At 37.4% G+C, this 19430-nt stretch overlaps 1 protein-coding gene across 1 annotated transcript in view; it reads left to right on the forward strand.

Moving 5' to 3' along the window:
- LOC117290356 (palmitoyltransferase ZDHHC5-like) overlaps nucleotides 1–19430 on the forward strand; it is a 73703-nt gene that overhangs the window by 49385 nt on the left and 4888 nt on the right. Inside the window, exons 4-6 of the mRNA XM_033771705.1 lie at nucleotides 1258–1430; nucleotides 11316–11418; nucleotides 16047–16138. Coding sequence (XP_033627596.1) covers nucleotides 1258–1430; nucleotides 11316–11418; nucleotides 16047–16138 — 368 coding nt within the window. The remainder of the gene's footprint in view (nucleotides 1–1257; nucleotides 1431–11315; nucleotides 11419–16046; nucleotides 16139–19430) is intronic.

A 19430-nucleotide genomic window follows, 5' to 3' on the forward strand; every position in this document is an offset into this window, starting at 1 on the left:
TGGTAATTGTTATGTCCTTTCATGCATTTTGTGCGTAAACAAATGAAACATAGCATTCTTACGACATCCCTATGGGTAGTCGTAACTTATGACGTGTTCTTCCTCGTTGTCAAGGAACTTGCGACGTATCCAACGCATCGTAACTTTGGTGTAATGGATTTCATACGCATCGCAACTTACGACATGTAATTGGTCGCAACTTGCACTTGCGACGCGTCGCAGCGCTTCGTGAAATCGGGGGCTGTTGGCATATTAGTTGTTCCTTTGTGGCGTACATGTACACAAACATGGTTTCCCAGTGAGCCTGTGATGGAAGTGTCTTTGCCAAGCACTTATGAGCATCAAATTCAAACTCTAGTGTTTCTGATCAGCAGAGTGTGGGTTCTAATCCCTAGCCGTGACACCTGTGTCCATTTAAACCAAGACACTTAACCATTGCTTCGCCCTTCGGATGGGACGTAAAGCAGTTGGTCCCATGTGTAACGCATGTAAAAGCACCAAGTGCACTTATCGAAAAGAGAAGGGGTTTGCCCTGGTGTTTCTGGCTGTGGCTGCTGTGCGCCGTTGCACCTGTGTATACTCAGCGCCTCGAGTACCTTGTTTGGTAGATACGTGCGCTATGTAAGACTTTGATATTATCATTATTATTTGTTTAAAAAAATTATTATCATTTGCCTTTGTTACTAAATTTTTCTGTGTAATACAATGAGGTAGTATTGACGTAGCTCGACCATTACCAAGTCGAGGATACATTTTATTTCCCGCGAATCAAATCCCCCACACCCTGTAAAAATAACTTGGGGTCTTTAATTTGCTGACAAGTTTCCAGCTGTTTTATTGTGGGCGCCTATAATGGCACACGCGCACAGCGAGCCCGGACAATGGGCGTTAGATAGCAATACCGTTTCTTTAGAGATGCCGAAGAAGATTGGCCTGCTATTTATAATCTCTCCTACGTCTGCCCTTCTTAAACTTGCTCTTCCTTACTGTAGGCGACTTATGTCAAATGCACTCTGCACCAATGGAGCACCATTAAGGTGAAACAAATTTACAAAAAGTCTTTGAGTTTACAGATCACACTGAGGAAACAAAGACCATGCAAAGAAATTAGCCCCTTATTGGCTGATTTAAATGATTTCTGGATAACACATACATGAATGTGAAAGCAACAAGTAAGATTTTTGTTGTTGACTTTCATTGCTGTAAACTGATGTTTTAAATAAGTGATAATAAGTTTCTTTATTTTATTTTTTGCAGAAGTTTGATCATCACTGCCCATGGGTTAATAATTGCATCGGAAAACGGAACTATCGCTATTTCTTCGTCTTTCTGTTGTCATTAACAGCACACATGGTTTCAGTCTTCACACTCACCTTGAAATTTGTGTTGGATAACCAGGAACGTATCGGAGATCATGAAACTATTATATCGTATCCTTTTGCAAGTATTTGATCTGCATATGTACATACATCATGCACATTGGGCACAATACTATTTTAATTTAATTACACAGTGTAAGATTTGTTAAGTAGATTCTGGGCTTCAAAATGGGGTTCGTGTGAAGCATTTCCTTTTTGAGAGTTTATGGTTTTTGTTGATATGGTTGATGAATTCCAGTTAATAATAACAACAATAAAGAATACTAAGTATGGCGCTGGTATCCGCTCTAAACAGGTGCTCATGGCGCCTAAGCAGGAAAACCAATTGGAACTGGATTGTGTTAGTATGCTTATTTGAACAGTTATCAATATAAACCAAGAGGGAAACTGACTGGGTAACAAAAACTTACTTGAACAGGTGAGATGATACTTAAAGGAACATTACAGAATTGGTTTTTGCTAACAAAATAGATGTTGGCAATGTAAGCACTTTATGTAGTACACCATATATACATGAACTGACAAACCTGTAGAAATTTGAGATCGATTGGCCATCTGGGTCACGAGAGAAGAGTGGAAAACTGATTACAAATTTGGCATTGCATGGATGCCAAATTAAAAATTAATAAAACGCTCACTGAGCGTTAAACTCCAAATGTGAAGTTAGGTTATATATTTCTCATCAAATATGATATTTCAGACAGAAATATTTCAAGGTATGTTTTCAACTATCATCATCGTTAGACCGTGTAAGTTTTATGTGAATCTGTGATCTTCACGATTTTTTTTTCTTACCAATTCTGTAACCTTCCTTTAAAGGCAGTGGACACTATTGGTAATTACTCAAAATAATTATTAGCATAAAACCTTTCTTGGTGATGAGTAGTGGGGAGAGGTTGATGGGATAAAACATTGTGAGAAACGGCTCCCTGTGAAATTTTAGCTCAATTGGTCGTCAAAGTTGCGAGATAATAATGAAAGAAAAAAACACCCTTGTCAGTCGAAGTTGTGTGCGTTTGAAATTTGAGCTCAATTGGTCGTCAAAGTTGCGAGATAATAATGAAAGAAAAAAACACCCTTGTCAGTCGAAGTTGTGTGCGTTTAGATGGTTGATTTCGAGACCTCAAGTTCTAAATCTGAGGTTTCGAAATCAAATTCGTGGAAAATTACTTCTTTCTCGAAAACTATGTCACTTCAGGGGTAGCCGTTTCTCACAATGTTTTTTACTTTCAACAGCTCCCCATTACTCAATACCAAGTAAGATTTTATGCTAGTAATTATTTTTAGTAATTACCAATAGTGTCCACTGCCTTTATGTCGCAAAAGTAGTAAATTGGCCATGTCCAGGGATGAGATTCTTTCGTCTTTTGAAGGAGTTCCGTCTTTTTTCTTTTTTTTCAGTTCCGAGTTTTTAAGATCTCTGACTTTGCCACAGTTTTAAGCGGCGGGAAAGACATATCTTTTCTTTACTACTACATGTACATTAGTCTGTCCATGTCACAATAAGTTAGTGGTGCGGTGATAAATTCCCAAAGAGAGATTGTTTTAAAGTTTGTGAAATGGTTTAACAAGTCTTGATTTGCCCTATATTAAATGAGGGCACGATCATTTATTTTAGTTTAATACAAACGCATGGATGTACATCCATCTTTTATGTAGGCGATTTGGGAAACGACTCAAATTTCCGGGGTTAGAAGACGCGCACTGCTTGTGGAGTCTAATCTCAACCTCCTTCTGATTATACTTTTTTGTTCAGAATAACGTTAACAAAATTAACTTGGTAGTGCCAAAAAAGGCTGACCAAAAGCAATTATGATGTGCCCCAAATAGTCCGCTTGCGTCTTCTGTCATGTCTGTTGAGTCCCCTTTCATTTTATTAACACAGCGCAATCGACAGATTTACTCATTGAATTGGACAAACTCTTGTGCAATTTTTGGTTTGTGCTATAAAAAATTTGCAGCTCCAGTTGCCTATTGAGCATAAGTTTGTGTAATCTTCATGTAGACTAGTGCGTGCAGTGCTTTGCATTGTGGGTATTTCAGCTGGGTACTTAAGAAAACATGACATCTTATCTGTGGTCGATGTGTTCTATTTTTTAGTTTGATTTTGTTAAAAAACATGTTAATTCGGTAAAAGTCTGAAATGTACATGTAGTTCATAAAACCTTCATTTTTTAAAGACAATTTTGTATCATTTTACATTCGAGGCATTAAGGCACACGCCCAGAAAACCTCTTATATTTGTTTGTTTGATTTTGTTTTTAGGTGTTCGATTGTTAATGTTCGTTTTTTTTTAGGTGTTCGGGGCAACAGCCCGGAACACCTCTTATTTTTGTTCTTTTTTTTCTTCTTATTAGGTGTTCGGGCCAACAGCCCGGAACACATCTTATTTATGTTCGTTAAAAAAAAAAAATTGTATTGATACTTCTTCTACTTCTTCTCTTCTACTTCTAAACCGTTCAAGTTACGTCATGATGACGTCATCCATTCTTGATTTATGAAAATTAAAAGTTTTTATTTCAAAAAATCATTACTTTTGATCCACATTATGGATTCTTACAAGCGATACATCATCGGAAAGGTCGTTAAAAACTCTGTAAACACCTCGCAGACATGACCCCATTTTGACCTTGTCTTTTGGTTCAAATCAGATTTTTTTTGTATTTCCGTGAAAAATACATTTTTAGTTTTGACTACGACCATACTATGTTGATTACTATGGTTCTCGTCCGATCACTGAAGTTGAGCAAAATCGGGCCCGGTCAGTACTTGGGTGGGAGACCACTTGGCGATTTTTTTTATTTTTATTTATTTTTTTTTTTTTTTAATAGCTTCGTTTATAGTCTGTTTTTAAGGTGTTTCCCTTCCTGTAGGTCAGTCTCTTCTCAAGTCGTCATTATACATAAGTTCCTATGTCCTCAACCACAAAAGCTATTTTGACAATATATAAATCATATGAAAGGGTTTTACGTATGTAGTCACGGCGCTTTCAACAAACATTTCCCTTCCGGTTAGTTAGTCTCTTCCCGAGTTGTCATTATTCATCAGTTCCTATTTCCTCAACCACAAAAGCTATTTTGACAATCTGTACATCTTATGAAAGGGCTTTACGTACTTCACAAAAATGGGTATATTGGTGACCATCTCTTAACATTTTGACCTGTCTTAACCGGAAAGGCATGTAAAATGCTTTGAATGGGCTTACTTCATGGATTTGTCGCTTTGTTTATTGTCCACCAGACTTGTAAGTTCAACTGAGGTGAAACTTGGTGTATTGTTAGTCAATGACATTAACTTCTTGAACTCTAAACAACGTAATGATGACATAATCATGTTGTTTTGACAAGTTTTTGTACAAATCTTGAGTACAATGCAAGGTGCAATATATATATATATAAATTTTATAAATTTTATAAATTCATCACTGTAACTATCTGATGTAAGTAACCCCCCCCCTTTTTTTCCACAGGTCCCTCATACCTATTTTTAAAATCATCATACCTTTGATCTTGCTATTCTTATTAATTGACCATTGTTAGTTGCATCATGATGCAACTTGCTCTCTAATCCTACCCTTTCATGTCTCCCTGCATATATAATGAATAGGGTAGATGGCCTTAGCTTTCGATCCAATCCGGACCTTCTTCAGAGGCATAAGACAAGTACAAACAAATACATATCCATTTATAGAAAAAGAGAGGGGGAAAGGGATTAAGGAAAGGATCCAGAAAGAAGCGGGAAAATAACAGCCAATCAAAGTTCCTATTTCAGAAACAATATTGGGGGATATGAACCAATAGGAGTGAAGTGGCGAGGACAAAGGATGTTTAGAATGAAAGGAAGGGTTACTGGACCATAAAAGTGGTAAATGTATTGTTCGACAACAATGCAGGGAGACATGAAAGGGTAGGATTAGAGAGCAAGTTGCATCATGATGCAACTAACAATGGTCAATTAATAAGAATAGCAAGATCAAAGGTATGATGATTTTATATATATTTTTTACACATTCAAGGCTTTTACTCCAGGAAACCGAACACCTCGAGTTTGTTCACAAACTCTCAATGTGTAGTTTTTCTTCATACTTCTTCTGCTTCTTCTCAGCGTCCCTTATCCGCTAACAAAAACAACTTTTCCAAACTCGTATAAACTTGAAACTTCACACATAGTTAGATAGATATTCATTAGGAGAGGAAAAATGTATTAGTTACGTCATGATGACGTCATCCATTCTTGAGTTATGAAAATGTAAAGCTTATTATTTCATATATTCGTAACTTTTGATCCACATGATGGATTCTTACAATCGATACACCATCAGAAAGGTTGTTAAAAACTCAGTAAACGCCTCGCAGACAATACCCCATTTTGACCTTGTCTTCTGGTTCAAATCATTTTTGTTGTATATTTTCGTCAAAAATACATCCTTGGTTTTGACTACAACCATACTACGTTGATTACTATGGTTCGCGTCCGATAACTGAAGTTGAGCAACATCGGGCCCAGTCAGTACTTGGATGGGACCGCTTGGTCAGTAATTTATTTTTTATAATTTTTTTTTTAAACTTAATTTTTTATTAGCTTCATTTATACCAGTAAGTTAGTCTCTTCTCCAGTCGTCATTATTCATATGTTCCTATGTCCTCAACACCAAAAAGCTATTTTGACAATCTATACATCATAAGAAAGGGCTTTATACGTACGTAGTCTGTTTTCAAGGCGTTTTCAACAAACATTTCCCTTCCGGTTATTTAGTCTCTTCTCCAGTCATCATTATGCATAAGTTCCTATGTCCTCAACAATTTAAACCGGAAGTGACTGTAAAGTGATCTGAAAATGCGTTATTGAAGGGCTTTAAGGTTGAAATACACCCTCTGATGCTTTACGATCACAGCATACAAGTCTGGCAAAGGTCTTGTTTAAAAAATAATACCGATGACGTCACCAAACATAATTGCGCCCTCTACCGGCATATTAAAACATCTAAAAATACACTTTTACTAGATATTTGTGTCAGAGTTTATGACAATTATTTCAAAGTTTGTATACACAATCTCCTTCATAATAGCAACGTATCCATGCAGTCCTACATGTAGCTTGATGAGGCCATCATGTGTCAGGTGGTATTGCTTTAAAGATGCACTTATCAAAGCTGTGTGTCTGCCAAACTTGGTGTATTGTCCTCGATATGTCGTCATGATGACGTCATCATGTTGTTTTGACAATATTTGCATTTTTGATCATTTGTTACAAATCTTGAGAAAAAAGCAAGCGCATTATTGTTTTTTACACCAGGCGTTTTTTTTCTCCCGGAAACCGAACACCTAGAGTTTGTTCTAAGACAAAATCAAAATGTCTACTTATTTATTTATTTTTATTCTTGTTCTCAGAGTCGATTGTCCACAACAATAAATCAAAGTTTGTTTAAACAAATTACCTAAAGAGGTAAAAAAAAACATTTCAACAATCTATACCAAATTACAATAGTTTAACTCTTTGAAAATAAGTATCAAATCAACCAAGAGACCTTGGGTTGTTTTTGCAGAATTATGTAAAGTGTGTAAGTTATTTATTCATTTATTTATTTATTCGTTCAGACTTTAAAAACATCAAAAACACACAGCATCAACAATAGCAAGAAATTTATGATTTAAAAACATTAGGAAAACAATTGGAGACATATCAACAAACAAAAAGCAAACAGAAGCCTAGGGATTGCCCAAAAGCGAACCAAATCACTATCATAAGGAGCAATCTCTTTAGGAATAAAAATAAGACAAAAAACAAGCAATCAAAAAGGGTAATATTTTAGAAATAAAAATGAACCATCAAAACTTTGGCAAGAAGAAAGCATTTAAAAAATTTAAGAATTACAAAGAAAAACATCATGAAAGAAGTTCATCAGGCTTGTAAATGATCAACTCTGTAAATGAATCTTCCACAAACACAGCCAACCACTCACAAGGTTTCGTTGAAGTTTCGTTGACATTTACGTAACTACATGTACGTAAGTAATTGACTGCGCCCAAAGAAAACTCATCCACAGAGTTACAAAGAAACAATGGCCAAAACTAAGAGATTGAATGATTTGGCATGATGGCTTTATATCAAGCTGAGTTAATAGCCTGTTCTCTTAAAGTGAAGGGCAAGGTATTCCAAATACAAGAAAAGTACTGTAATTAAAAACGGAATAATTAAAAGAGTTAGTTCGGGCAAATATAATCTTAAAAGTATAATTTTCAACATGGCGGGGGTAGATGTTTGGAAGCAGTTCCGGCTCAATATCATTACCTTTGGCCATTAAGATCAAAAACGAGAAGAAGATATTTGTACCGGTTAACAATGGGGGGAAGTTGAAGAATGGTTAGGCGATCTTTGTAAGTTACATCCCGTGTGTAAAGAAAACAAGCTCTGGTAAATCTATCTTGAACATTTTCAAGCAAATTAATGTGATTAAATTTAAATGGATACAAAGCTGGAACTGCATATTCAAGAAGTGTCTGCATAAATATACAATACAATACAATGAGTTTTTATATACATGTAGCGCCATTTCATTTAGACCACAGCGCTTTAGACAAACAATAGCAATGCAAATAATACAACAAATGAGCAATAAACAGAAATTAAGGAAAAGATGTTTTTTAAGTGCTTTCTTGAAAATAGGCAGTGAATTGGAGGTGCGTATGGTGATGGGAAGATGGTTCCACAGTCCTGGAGCGGCTAAGGAAAATGATTTATATGCAGCGGATTGAAGAGATTTGCTGCTCGGTTTATTTTCAGCAAGACGCGTTTTGTCTATGCTGAGCGAAGCCCAGCCCTAGTTTGAATGTAAAAAGAAAAACAAGATGCAAGGTATGCTGGTGCAAGTCTATTTAAGGGTTTATACACATGCACCAATATTTTGAATTGAATGTGCTCTTTTTGAGAAAAGGAGTTGCATGATAATGTTTAGATGCACAAAATATGAGTTTGACAGCCCAATTCTGAAGATGTTGAAGTCTATTAATTTGAGTTGTGTTTGCTCCAAGTAAAATTGCATTGCCATAGTCCAATCGGGAAAGAACAAGAGACCTTATACATTGTAACACTGCTACATGTGTCAACATCTAGAAACCTTCTTATACGTTTAATGTTACGCAGAGGGTATGACACCGACCTTGACAATGGTGTTATTCGTGGTGACATAGACATAAGATTGTCAAAAACAATGCCGAGGTTCCGTACAGTTTTAGTGGGTGTGATTATTTTCATATGTTCATTAAATGTTCATTATTTGAATGGGTAAACAGTTCATGAACTTGGTTCAAAAATTCCTGTGATGAACATTTTATGAACTGTTGATGAATAATCATGGACTGATCATGAAGTTCATAAAAGTCCACCAAATGTTCATTAATTGAATGGTGAACCATTCATGAAGTTGGTTCATGAACTGCTGTGATGAACATTTTATGAACTGTTGATGAATGTTCCTGAACTGATCATGAACGTTCTTGAGAGTTCATAAAGCCATGAACTTCATCTCGCCTGGGCAGTGACATCCCTTTTATCTGTCTCAGCTCTCTGGGGAGTTAAGTATACAGACCGAGCTGCCGTGGCGTTCCGGATGCTTTTTCTTACACAATATCAACCTCTTCCCTTACAGGTACCCATTTATGCCCCTTGGTGAAGAGAAGCAATAGTAAAGTATCTTGCTCAAGGACACAATTGTCCGACCGGGATTCAAACCCACATTTCGATTACTTAACCACCAGAACTTGAATTCGATGCTTTTATCAACTAGGCCACGACACTCATTGGATTGATCAGGTGAAATGTCACCAATTAAATCATCATTTCATGACATCAGTTAAAGGCAGTGGACACTATTGGTAATTACTCAAAATAATTATTAGCACAAAACCTTACTTGGTAACGAGTATAAAACATTGTGAGAAACGGCTCCCTCTGAAGTGGAGTAGTTTTCGAGACAGAAGTAATTTTCCACGTTGGAAATAACAACGCAAATCGCTCTAATATTTCAGGTAAAAATTGTCAAATTTATTGTTGAAATTGTCTACACATTATAATTAAACTTATCATTGGGTTGTTTGTACATTTTGGTCCTACTGTTGGTCCGACTACGCCGGGGGTAAAAACCAATGTTTTCATTTCGTAAAAAAATATTATTTTAATGAGTGTGTGTGAGACGTCGCGTTTTTAAAAATTAATTTTTCTGGTGTTTATGTTTTTCGAAACGGGTTGTAAAATTAAGCGTCAAGATCATCGAAAATCCCACATTATGTCGGACAGGAAGGTCGTATGATCTTGATTTTGATTTCATTTCAAATGTTAAGATTTGCTTGTTGTGATTAAGATGATAAACGCAAAAATGAAATTTACTCGATATTCCTCATTACGACAGAGCGGGTCACATTTGTCCTAGCCCTCCGAGGTATTTTTTTGGTGGAACGTTTTGGAGCTTCTGGAGTAAACATTTGTCTTTGAAATCATCGTTGCCACAATGTTACACTGCCTTGACAAAGAAAGACAAAGGTTCTCATATTTAGCACCAGCTTTAATGTTTACTTGTTAGAAAATCTGAAAGCATGTTGTCTTGCAATTACCTTTAAACCCTTAACCTCAACAATAAATCATGGCCAATAATCTGCAATTGCAACACAGAATCTCTAATGCTCTTTTCTCTCAATGAGCCACATACAATGATACAGAATTATGGCAGTGTGTCCATTCTTGTATGCCACATTACATGTACATAACAAATGGAAAGAGGTATGGAATCAGGGATGAATTATGAGCATGAATTTCAGTAATGTGGGTGTCTCTTTGTATGGTTGCAACAAAGCGTACCACGGTAGCTGCATGCTTGTGCATGGAATATTTGGGTGGATGTTAATGTCAGCTGTCCGCTTTACAGCAACAAAATTGAGGGTGCTACAAAGTCAATCGAGGCATGACAAAAACATCTGCCATAGTCTATATCCAGAAAAATATGGTGTTTTTACCTGTTGTGTGAAGTGAACTGGTTAAAGGCAGTGGACACTATTGGTAACTGTCAAAAACTAGCCTTTACAGTTGCTGTATGTCAACATATGCATATCTTTTGTAAGATAACTAACCTGTGAAAATTTGAGCTCAATCGGTCATCGAAGTTGCGAGATAATAATGAAAGAAAAAAAACACCCTTGTTGTGTGCGTTTAGATGGTTGATTTCGAGACCTCAAGTTCTAAATCCGAGAACTCAAAATCAAATTCGTGGAAAATTACTTCTTTCTCGGAAACTATGGCACTTCAGAGGGAGCCGTTTCTCACAATGTTTTGTATACCATCAACCTCTCCCCATTACACATCACCAAGAAAGGTTTTATGCTAATAATTATTTTGAGTAATTACCAATAGTGTCCACTGCCTTTAAGTTGTTATGTAACTTGTAATATTAACTGTCATCAGCTTTTTGGCCAAGTCAGCAGATTTTGGAGCTGAGGAGTTAAATAGAATAAGGTTTTTGGTAGTTTGGCAGTTTTTGACATGGTAGATGGTAGAACTTTTGCCTCCCCCAAATGAGATTTTTAAAATGCATGTAACGAATGGTTTGATAGATCAAAAAAGTCCGGCAAACTATTTCTTTGCTGCCGTGTGCTCCCCAAATGATAGTCTAGTTATACCATCATCTCAGAACTTTATCTTGGAAGTCTGGAAAATGCATTTACACTGCTCGCTTTATACAACCTGTGAAATATTTTACTTGAATTTAGTGTAACTTTGTAGAAAACTAAATTAGTTGTAAAAACTGTATTTATGATCTTAATATGTTATGTGCTACTGAGACCATTTATCGAAAAGTGTCTAAAACTATATACAAAGAATATGTATGCAAGCATGTTTTGTGTACAAGTATGTTACATGTAAGCTTCCTTAAGTTAGAATGAAAAGACTTGTGATTCTTGGCGTTATTGTTTTAGCTGCATTTCCTGTCCTGATTCTTGTTATATTTCACATATCACTGGTTTGTAGAGGAAGGACCACTAACGAACAGGTAAGATACATCTTTGTTTCTATTATAAAAGCTGGTACATGTATATCACATCATGAGCTTGTTGACACAATGAACTACACCCCGAGGTCACCCACTGGTGGTCGAACGGGACCGGTGCGTCGACCCGGGCCGGTAGGACAACATGGGCAAAACAAACATTGCAAGTCATTTGACAAAAGCCTGTTTCACACAAGAGCTTTTTATCCAACATATTTTGTGATTTTTTGCAACTAGGATAACATGGCAAAAGCAACTTTTCTGAATCCTAGTTATCACATAGCCAACGATCCTGACTAAATATAACCGCGATCGAAACCTACTACTAAAAATCGTAACTGCGTTATAATGGCACTCATCGAACATGGAAACTACTCGACCAATGACCCTGGTTATGCTCTCGGAGTACACCTGCGCAGATCATGTCGTCGTGTGCCTAGGATTGTCATGTGTTATAAAGTTTGCGGTTTTGCCGGTACGTCTATTTGTCGTGGCACTGTTCATGTTTACCGAGGTTAAAGGTTTTCTGAGACAGTCTTCCATATTTAGTGGTATTGAACCATTCCCTCCATCTTTTTTTCTGCATGCCTTCAGTCCCCGTGACATCGATCAGCTCGATCATTTTATCGATCAAATCATTGTAACTCCAAGTCATTTTTTTTTCTTTCTCTTTGTTTCCTAATTTGGTTCTTTGGGTTGCGATTGAACAGTCAGTGTGTTTGTAAAAATACTGGCAGAAAGATCCATGGTTAGTAAAAAAATTATTTATTGGCAAAAAAGAAAAGAAAACTATGTCAGTTCCTAATCAAAGAGCGACATGACTCTGTCCTTACTCTATGCACAGCAGGCCCAAGCTATATTCGGAACAACACGGAAAAATCACTGGTTGCCCTCTGGTACTGATGAGAGCCACCGCCAGCCTGTTTAAGGGTTTCACGCGGCATACCAGCGAAGTAATGCATAATGCAAGCCGATTACAAGGGTCGTTGGTTTGGTTGGTCCTGTGAAACACCTTTGTTGTGAAATAGCAAACGATCGTGGTGCCAGACAGTTGGCGCCCAGAACCGAGGACGTTGGTTCTGAGCACTCGTGTGAAAAGGACTAAAGTAAAACTGACACAAACACCATGGTTTTATAATTCCACTGCCAAATTCTTAATTTCAAGTCCTTTGTCCGAAGTATACAAATTCTTTGATTTTCAGAGTGTTAGTCCTGGTATATGAGCTGTTTTCAAGCAAACAGCAAACTCTGCGCTTGTACGATCTGGGGTCAACTTACAGAACCCCCTAAGCGTTTTGACAACAACTGCATGCAGTGCATTCACGAACAACGAACGCACTGTATATGTACTGTACAGTACATGTACAGCGAGAACAATGTAGCAAAGTCGCGAGTACGATCAGGTCTTTCAACCTTGTACGCAGGCTCAAACAAAAGCCTTGACCAGTTTGTTACTGAAAGCATATGTGTTTCTTTATATTTTGTTTGATGTGGGCGTTTCATTCTAAACATTGCCCAATCACAGGCGCAATTGAGAATGACCTATTACTGCTAGCAATCATGCCACATCCATGACTGTGTGGTACAGTATACGCTGTACACTGTATAGAGGTAGGTCGGGAGTGTAGTGTCTGTTCTATGTAAGGGCTCTGCTGAGCTGACGCACAGTGGGCCAGGGGCCGATTTCACAAAGGTCTCAAATTGATCGTAACTTCAAATCAATCGTAGTTGCTAAGTAAAGTGTGATGTCACAATACAAATCTCTATGGTGATACTGAAAATTTGTCTTGAGATGAATTTTATTGCTTTGTGAAATCGGCCCCAGGTCAAACTGCGCCAACTAGGCAATTGGTGATTGTTACAAAAAACAATACTTCAATTTTTTTATAGTCCAGGGGTATGTTAAAAAAAAAGAATTCATGAAAAAATCTCTATCAAATATGGGTTATGACTTTATTTAGACACAAAATGGTAAAAAAGTGTGGCAAAGCCGATGAACTTAATGGGTGTTTTATATTGCTGCCCTGACTGGCTTATAAAAGATAATGCCATAAAAATTGTGTCGATCAATAAGGGAATCAATGTGTGGTCTTGATAATTTTACCGAGACGAAGTCGAAGTTAATTATCAAGAACCACGCCTCGGCAGGGTTAAACCACTAGTTGAAAACTGATTCAACACACTTTGATTCCCATTAATAAATACCTTTTTGGTTAAAAAACATCAACACTTTTTGTCAAAAAGTAAAACAAATCTAAAAATTATAATTGTTCAATAATTTCTTTCAACACAACGCCCCTCCAGCTATGAAATGGTAAGGCCCTGAACAACTCCTTATAAGGAGATTGCTGTGCGTGTCGCATGTGGCACAAATGTTCCAGCCGTTGATCTCGACCAATAGGAATGAAGAAACTGTCCGGCTCACAACCGGTCATAAACACTGGTCATTATCAAAGGTTTAAACACCCCCATGTGACGCGCTCTCCACCAATAGGAATAGCGAAACTGTCTGAGGTATTTATGAATGGTTGTTTATATTCTATATTTCATGAAAATTAAGTTAATAATCGGTGTAATTTCTGTTTGAAAGGTCTGAGAAAATCCCATAAAATGCCTCCTAATTTTTATTCATTTTAATCAGAGACATAGGAAATAAAAAATGCCGCCGCTTGCCGCTTGATTCTCACTCTTTCCAGGAACAGTCTAAAACCAAATTTGGTTGCAACTTTTTGCAACTTTAGAAATTATTCAATTTTGAAGTTGTATACCCTTATTAGAAATGACTCAAACACCTGTAATGACTGGTGCATGTGTTATAACTGGAAAAAAAATTAACATTAGTAGTTATTAAACTCTTGTCGTCCAAACACGATTCTGGACTATGATGACGTCGAATTCTACGTATTCGAAAACCCCTTACAACCAACTTTCCATCATAAATATGTAAACCCCTTACAACCAACTTTCCATCATAAATATGTTTAAATATAATTTTCATCAAAAATATGTTGGAGTATAATTTTGGCACACTTTGATTCAATTCTGGCCTATTGTGTGTCGGTACGGCTACTGGTGCCGGACAAGTCGCGCTCAGTACGGCGTCGAACAACTTTTAACAGGTCGTTGAAACCCATGACTCCTGGATACTCTTTTAACCTTTCTCAAACACATTTCACACACTTGATGCATGGTCTAATGTCTTCCTCCTATTTCGACATTCATGCTTGATGCATGGAAGTAGAATGTTGGTGCTCAAAACAGAATCAAGCCTGCTGATTAAAGGCAGTGGACACTATTGGTAATTACTCAAAATAGTTATGAGCATAAAACTTACTTGGTAAAAAGTTATGGAGAGCTGTTGATAGTATAAAACATTGTGAGAAACAGCTCCCTCTGAAATAACATAGAAAGAAGTAATTTTCCACTCAAATTTGAATTCAGGACCTCAGAATAAGATTTTTAAGTCTCGAAATCAAGCATCTGAAACCACACAACTTCATGTGACAAGGATATTTTTTCTTTCATTATTTTCTCCAAACTCCGACGACCAATGGAGCTCAAATTTTCACAGGTTTTGTTATTTTATGCATATGTTGAGACCAATAGTGGCCAGTTTCTTTAACTGTGAAATATGTTGAAAGCTTCTGTAGTTGTGCTACGATGTACTGTTGCAAATTTTACACCATTGATTTCCAGCGACTTACAGTAAACAACTTTTTTTTACTGGGGGTAGGGATTTCTCCCTTGCTCGCCGCCATTGCCGGATTTTTTTGCAACAGGCTACCACATTTGCTTGTTTATGTCGCGTCGACCTAGGAGCACATGTGCAGTGTTTGCAAAATGTTGTGATTTGACATCGCAGCGAGAGTTGCTAGGCCAAACAACAACCAACGAGAACGGGTTTTTAGTAATTAATAGCATAATGAGCGCCCCCACATTTCGGCATTTACAGAACCATCAAGGCGCTGCTTAAAAAGTAGTCACACAGTACATACATGTACCATGTACACCGTATACATACACTGCACATGTACTATCTTGCACTTTTTGTGTTATGTTGGGCTCCATGGTTGGGGGTGCGCTGGCGGAATTCGGTTGTGAGTCGGATTAAGCCGGTCGTGGCTGGTTGGAGTGCCTTGATCAAGGCTATCGAAAACCAAACTGTTATGGGTCATGCGCTGCTGCATGTTGCAGTATAAATAGACTGCATATAGACCTTATGCATTGACGTCATCCAGCCACCATCTTAGAGGTAAAATGGTGACGAAACAATCAAAACACACATATTTGTACGCATGGCACACAATATTGGCTTATTAACTTTTGACCTCTTGGTGAGGGCGCCCTACTGAAATAATGTCATGTGCATAGGGTCTATTTCTTCTTCAATGCAGTTTGCCATAGTTTCAGCAGACCAGATTTGCCTTGTGGTCCATAACTACATGTAGGCAAAACGTCGCAGCTAGTCAGAAAGTAAATTTTCTGTATTTAGTCTCAATTATACTAGCAGTAATAGTTTTGAAAAAGACTAAGAACATGGTACATTGTAAGTATACATTCTAAAAATTAATTTGGCAACGTCAACTTTATCTAGTCTGAATTAACCTTGGTATTTGTGATTTATTTGACAGGTGACTGGAAAGTTTCGTAGTGGACATAATCCATTTGATGTTGGATGTAGAATGAACTGCATTAATGTGTTTTGTGCTCCTTTATCACCAAGGTGAGAAGTACTAATTTACTTGAAATACGTGTAATTCATAGTTGAATGGAGAAATCTAGTTTGCATGTGAACATTGTTCTTAACGCGCATTAGGGGTCTCCAACCATTTTCTCACGCATTTGGGCGAGACAGGAAAAAATAGAAAATAAAATGTATGATAAAAAATTAACCAACAATTTTACCATAATAATAACAATATTAATAAGGAAATCAAAGTGTGGTGAAGAGGTTTTCAACTATTGCTTTAAACCCAACGATGCCTGGTTCTTGATAATTTTACTGAGACAAAGTCGAGATAAATTATCAGGAACCAGGCTTCGTCAGGTTTAAACCACTAGTTGAAAACCGATTCAACACACTTTGATTCCCATTCATAAATACCTTTTCGGTCGAAAAACATCAACGCTTTTGGTTAAAAAGTAAAATAAATGTAAAAATTATAATTTGTCAATGGTTTCTTTCAACACAACACCCCTCCAGCTATGAAATAGTAAGGCCCTCTGCCGTCCTCAGGTAAACAACTCCTTTTAAGGGAATGCTGTGCGTGTCGCGCGTATCACCTGATGTGGCACAACTGTTTCAGCCGTTGCTCTCCACCAATAGGAATTAAGAAACTGTCTTATAATCAGGGATGCCAGTTTTCCGGCTATTGCCGGAATTCCGGCTTTTTCAAATTTTCCCCGATTTATTTCCGGCACTCTGTATTTCATCTGGCCGGAGAAAATATATTTTATTTAAAAACGATTTCCGGCGTTCCGTTTTTCATTTGGCCGGAGAAAATATGAGTTTTGAAAAGGTTTCGGTGCTCCGTATTTCATTTGGCCGGAGAAATATATTTTATTGAAAACAAATTTCCGGCGCTCCGTAATTCATTTGGCCAGAGAAAATGTATAACATAATACCTGCCGTCAACTCGCTGTCAACTCATCAACTCAACCACTTCCCAAGATGGCAGGTATGAACTAGTCTTGACCTAAGGCCTCAGCGATCAACTAACATAAATTGCAGTACATACTACACATGCAGTACCAATCATTCACGCCTTGAGGCAAGACTATTCCAAATGCAGGAAAGCGCCCTCTGTTGTCCATTTTGTACAGGCCTGTGAAAAAGCAAGATGGCGACTGACGGCTTTGTAGCTTAGAGATATTTTTTTCTCAATCAAAAAAACAAAATTCTTACAATCGAAATGTAGCCTAAAACTTTTCAAATTCTCTTTTAGCTTATACTGAATAGTTTTATGCATATTATGTGGATTTTAAATTGATTTTGGAGGAGTTGACGGCGAGTTGGCGGCACCAAGCGAGTTGATGGTAAGGTAATGGACCCTCCCAATAATGTGCGTTGCTGACACCAATCGAGAAATTTAATTGCAAAAGAAATTTTTTATACAACCGATCCTCACATTGCGAACCCATCGACATGGTTGACAAAAAAAATGTAATATAAAAGCAGAAATAAGAGGGTGAGATCGTCCAAAAATGAAAAGAAAAATAAAACTCAAGTTTTGTTTGATTTTTTTGTTTACAGTTTGAAATTTGTGATGTATAAAAACGGAAAACTCAAGACTAAAATCAGACTATGCCTGCCTTTTTTGCAAGGGGGGGGTCAGAATTTTCCTTTTCTTTATGTTTTGTTTAAAAAATGCTGTTATGTTTTTTATAGTTTTTTTGGTCTGGGGGGGGGGGCAGTGACCCCTTTTTCTTAAAAAAAAAAAAAATTCAGGCTCTGAAGGAAAGAGCCACTGGCATCCCTGTTATAAGCACAGGTGCAAGCTCGCGTGTCACACCCATGTTTCAACACTTTTTACTGGTCATAAACAAAGGTTTTTACACACCCACATGACGCGCGCTCCACCAATAGGAATAGCGAAACTGTCTTGGGTATTTATGAATGGAAATTTATATAGCGCCTATCCATGAACATGTAAACATGCTCCTGGGCGCTGAACAATTAAAATAAAACCTATTAAATTCCATACAGTCCAAGAAAATATGTAATATAAAATGCAGAATTTGTACACAACAATAAATAATTCAAAACAGAGATTTAACCCTAGTTGAAAATACTAGAATTGCTACAGAGGATACAAAAATATGTACTTGCACTTAGTGGTTTAAAAAAAGCACGCTTAAAAAGATTTGTCTTTAGGCCAGCCTTGAATTTATCAACCAGCAGCTCGACTTGTTCAGCCTTCATGTTGTGCATCTTTGGAATTGGCTTGACTGCTGCTGATTTTAATGTATTCGGGAAAACCCCTGTCGTAATTTAAGAGTTGACAATCGACATCACTATAGGCACGATCTCCGAAACGCATGTCTTTAGAAGGCTAGTTGGTAGAGGGTCTAGATGAGAAGACTTCAGAGGGGACTTAGGAATAATCATCTCAATGTGTGATTGTGAAACAGTCTCTAAGCGGAGTTCACAACCGACCGGGAGTTCAGAAGCTTGGTCATCGGCATTCCTTGGTTGACCGCTGATTTCACACCCACTCCTTATTACCTTTATTTTCTCTTGAAAGAAGCGGCTTAAGCGGTTAGCGAGTTCCACTGGAGTTGTTTGTGTGGGTAATACAGTAGCAACTTTCCAATGCAAAAGCGAATCAATCACCCGGAAAATCTGACGCCAATCACCTCTGTTTTCATCTATTAAGTTCTGGTAGTTGTGTGATTTGGCCTCATTTATTAGCCTCACCACCTTGTTTCTTTGTAGCTTGTACATGTCTTTGTCGATGGTTAGTTGACTCTTGGTCAGCGTTGTTCCAACTTTTTACGTTTCAGTTTCTCGATGTTGATTGAAGGCGTAAACCAAGATGTATTTGGACGGAGTGTTTATGTTTTAGATTGCAACGGTGCATGTTTCTCGAGAAGATCAGAGAAATGTTTACTGTAGGCATTGGCGAGAACATCCGGGTGCAGAGACTCATCTCCAATTTCTGAAAGAGGCGATTTCAAAATGTCAAGACCAAAACGTTTGGTGTCAATGTTGTTGATTTCCTAAAGATGATTGTTTTTCATTCCATCGTTGGTTTTCTGACATCAAGATTACAGGTGATAAGTGAGTGATCAGAAATGGCTGGGTCAAACACATCAATGGATTTTATGTTGTTCTGACAAGAGTGGGTTATCACAAGGTCCAACAGGGTTCAACAGATGTCCAGGGCAGATGAAACATGTTGGGTCAGGTTACAAGACTCTAGCAAATTCATGAAAGCGACTGTATCCTTAGCTTGAGATTGGTCGATGTGAATATTAAAGTCACCCATCACTATGAGATCCGAGGACGATGTCAG

The sequence above is a fragment of the Asterias rubens genome, chromosome 5, assembly GCF_902459465.1.
Source record: "Asterias rubens chromosome 5, eAstRub1.3, whole genome shotgun sequence".
In the NCBI taxonomy this organism is placed as follows: Eukaryota; Metazoa; Echinodermata; class Asteroidea; order Forcipulatida; family Asteriidae; genus Asterias; species Asterias rubens.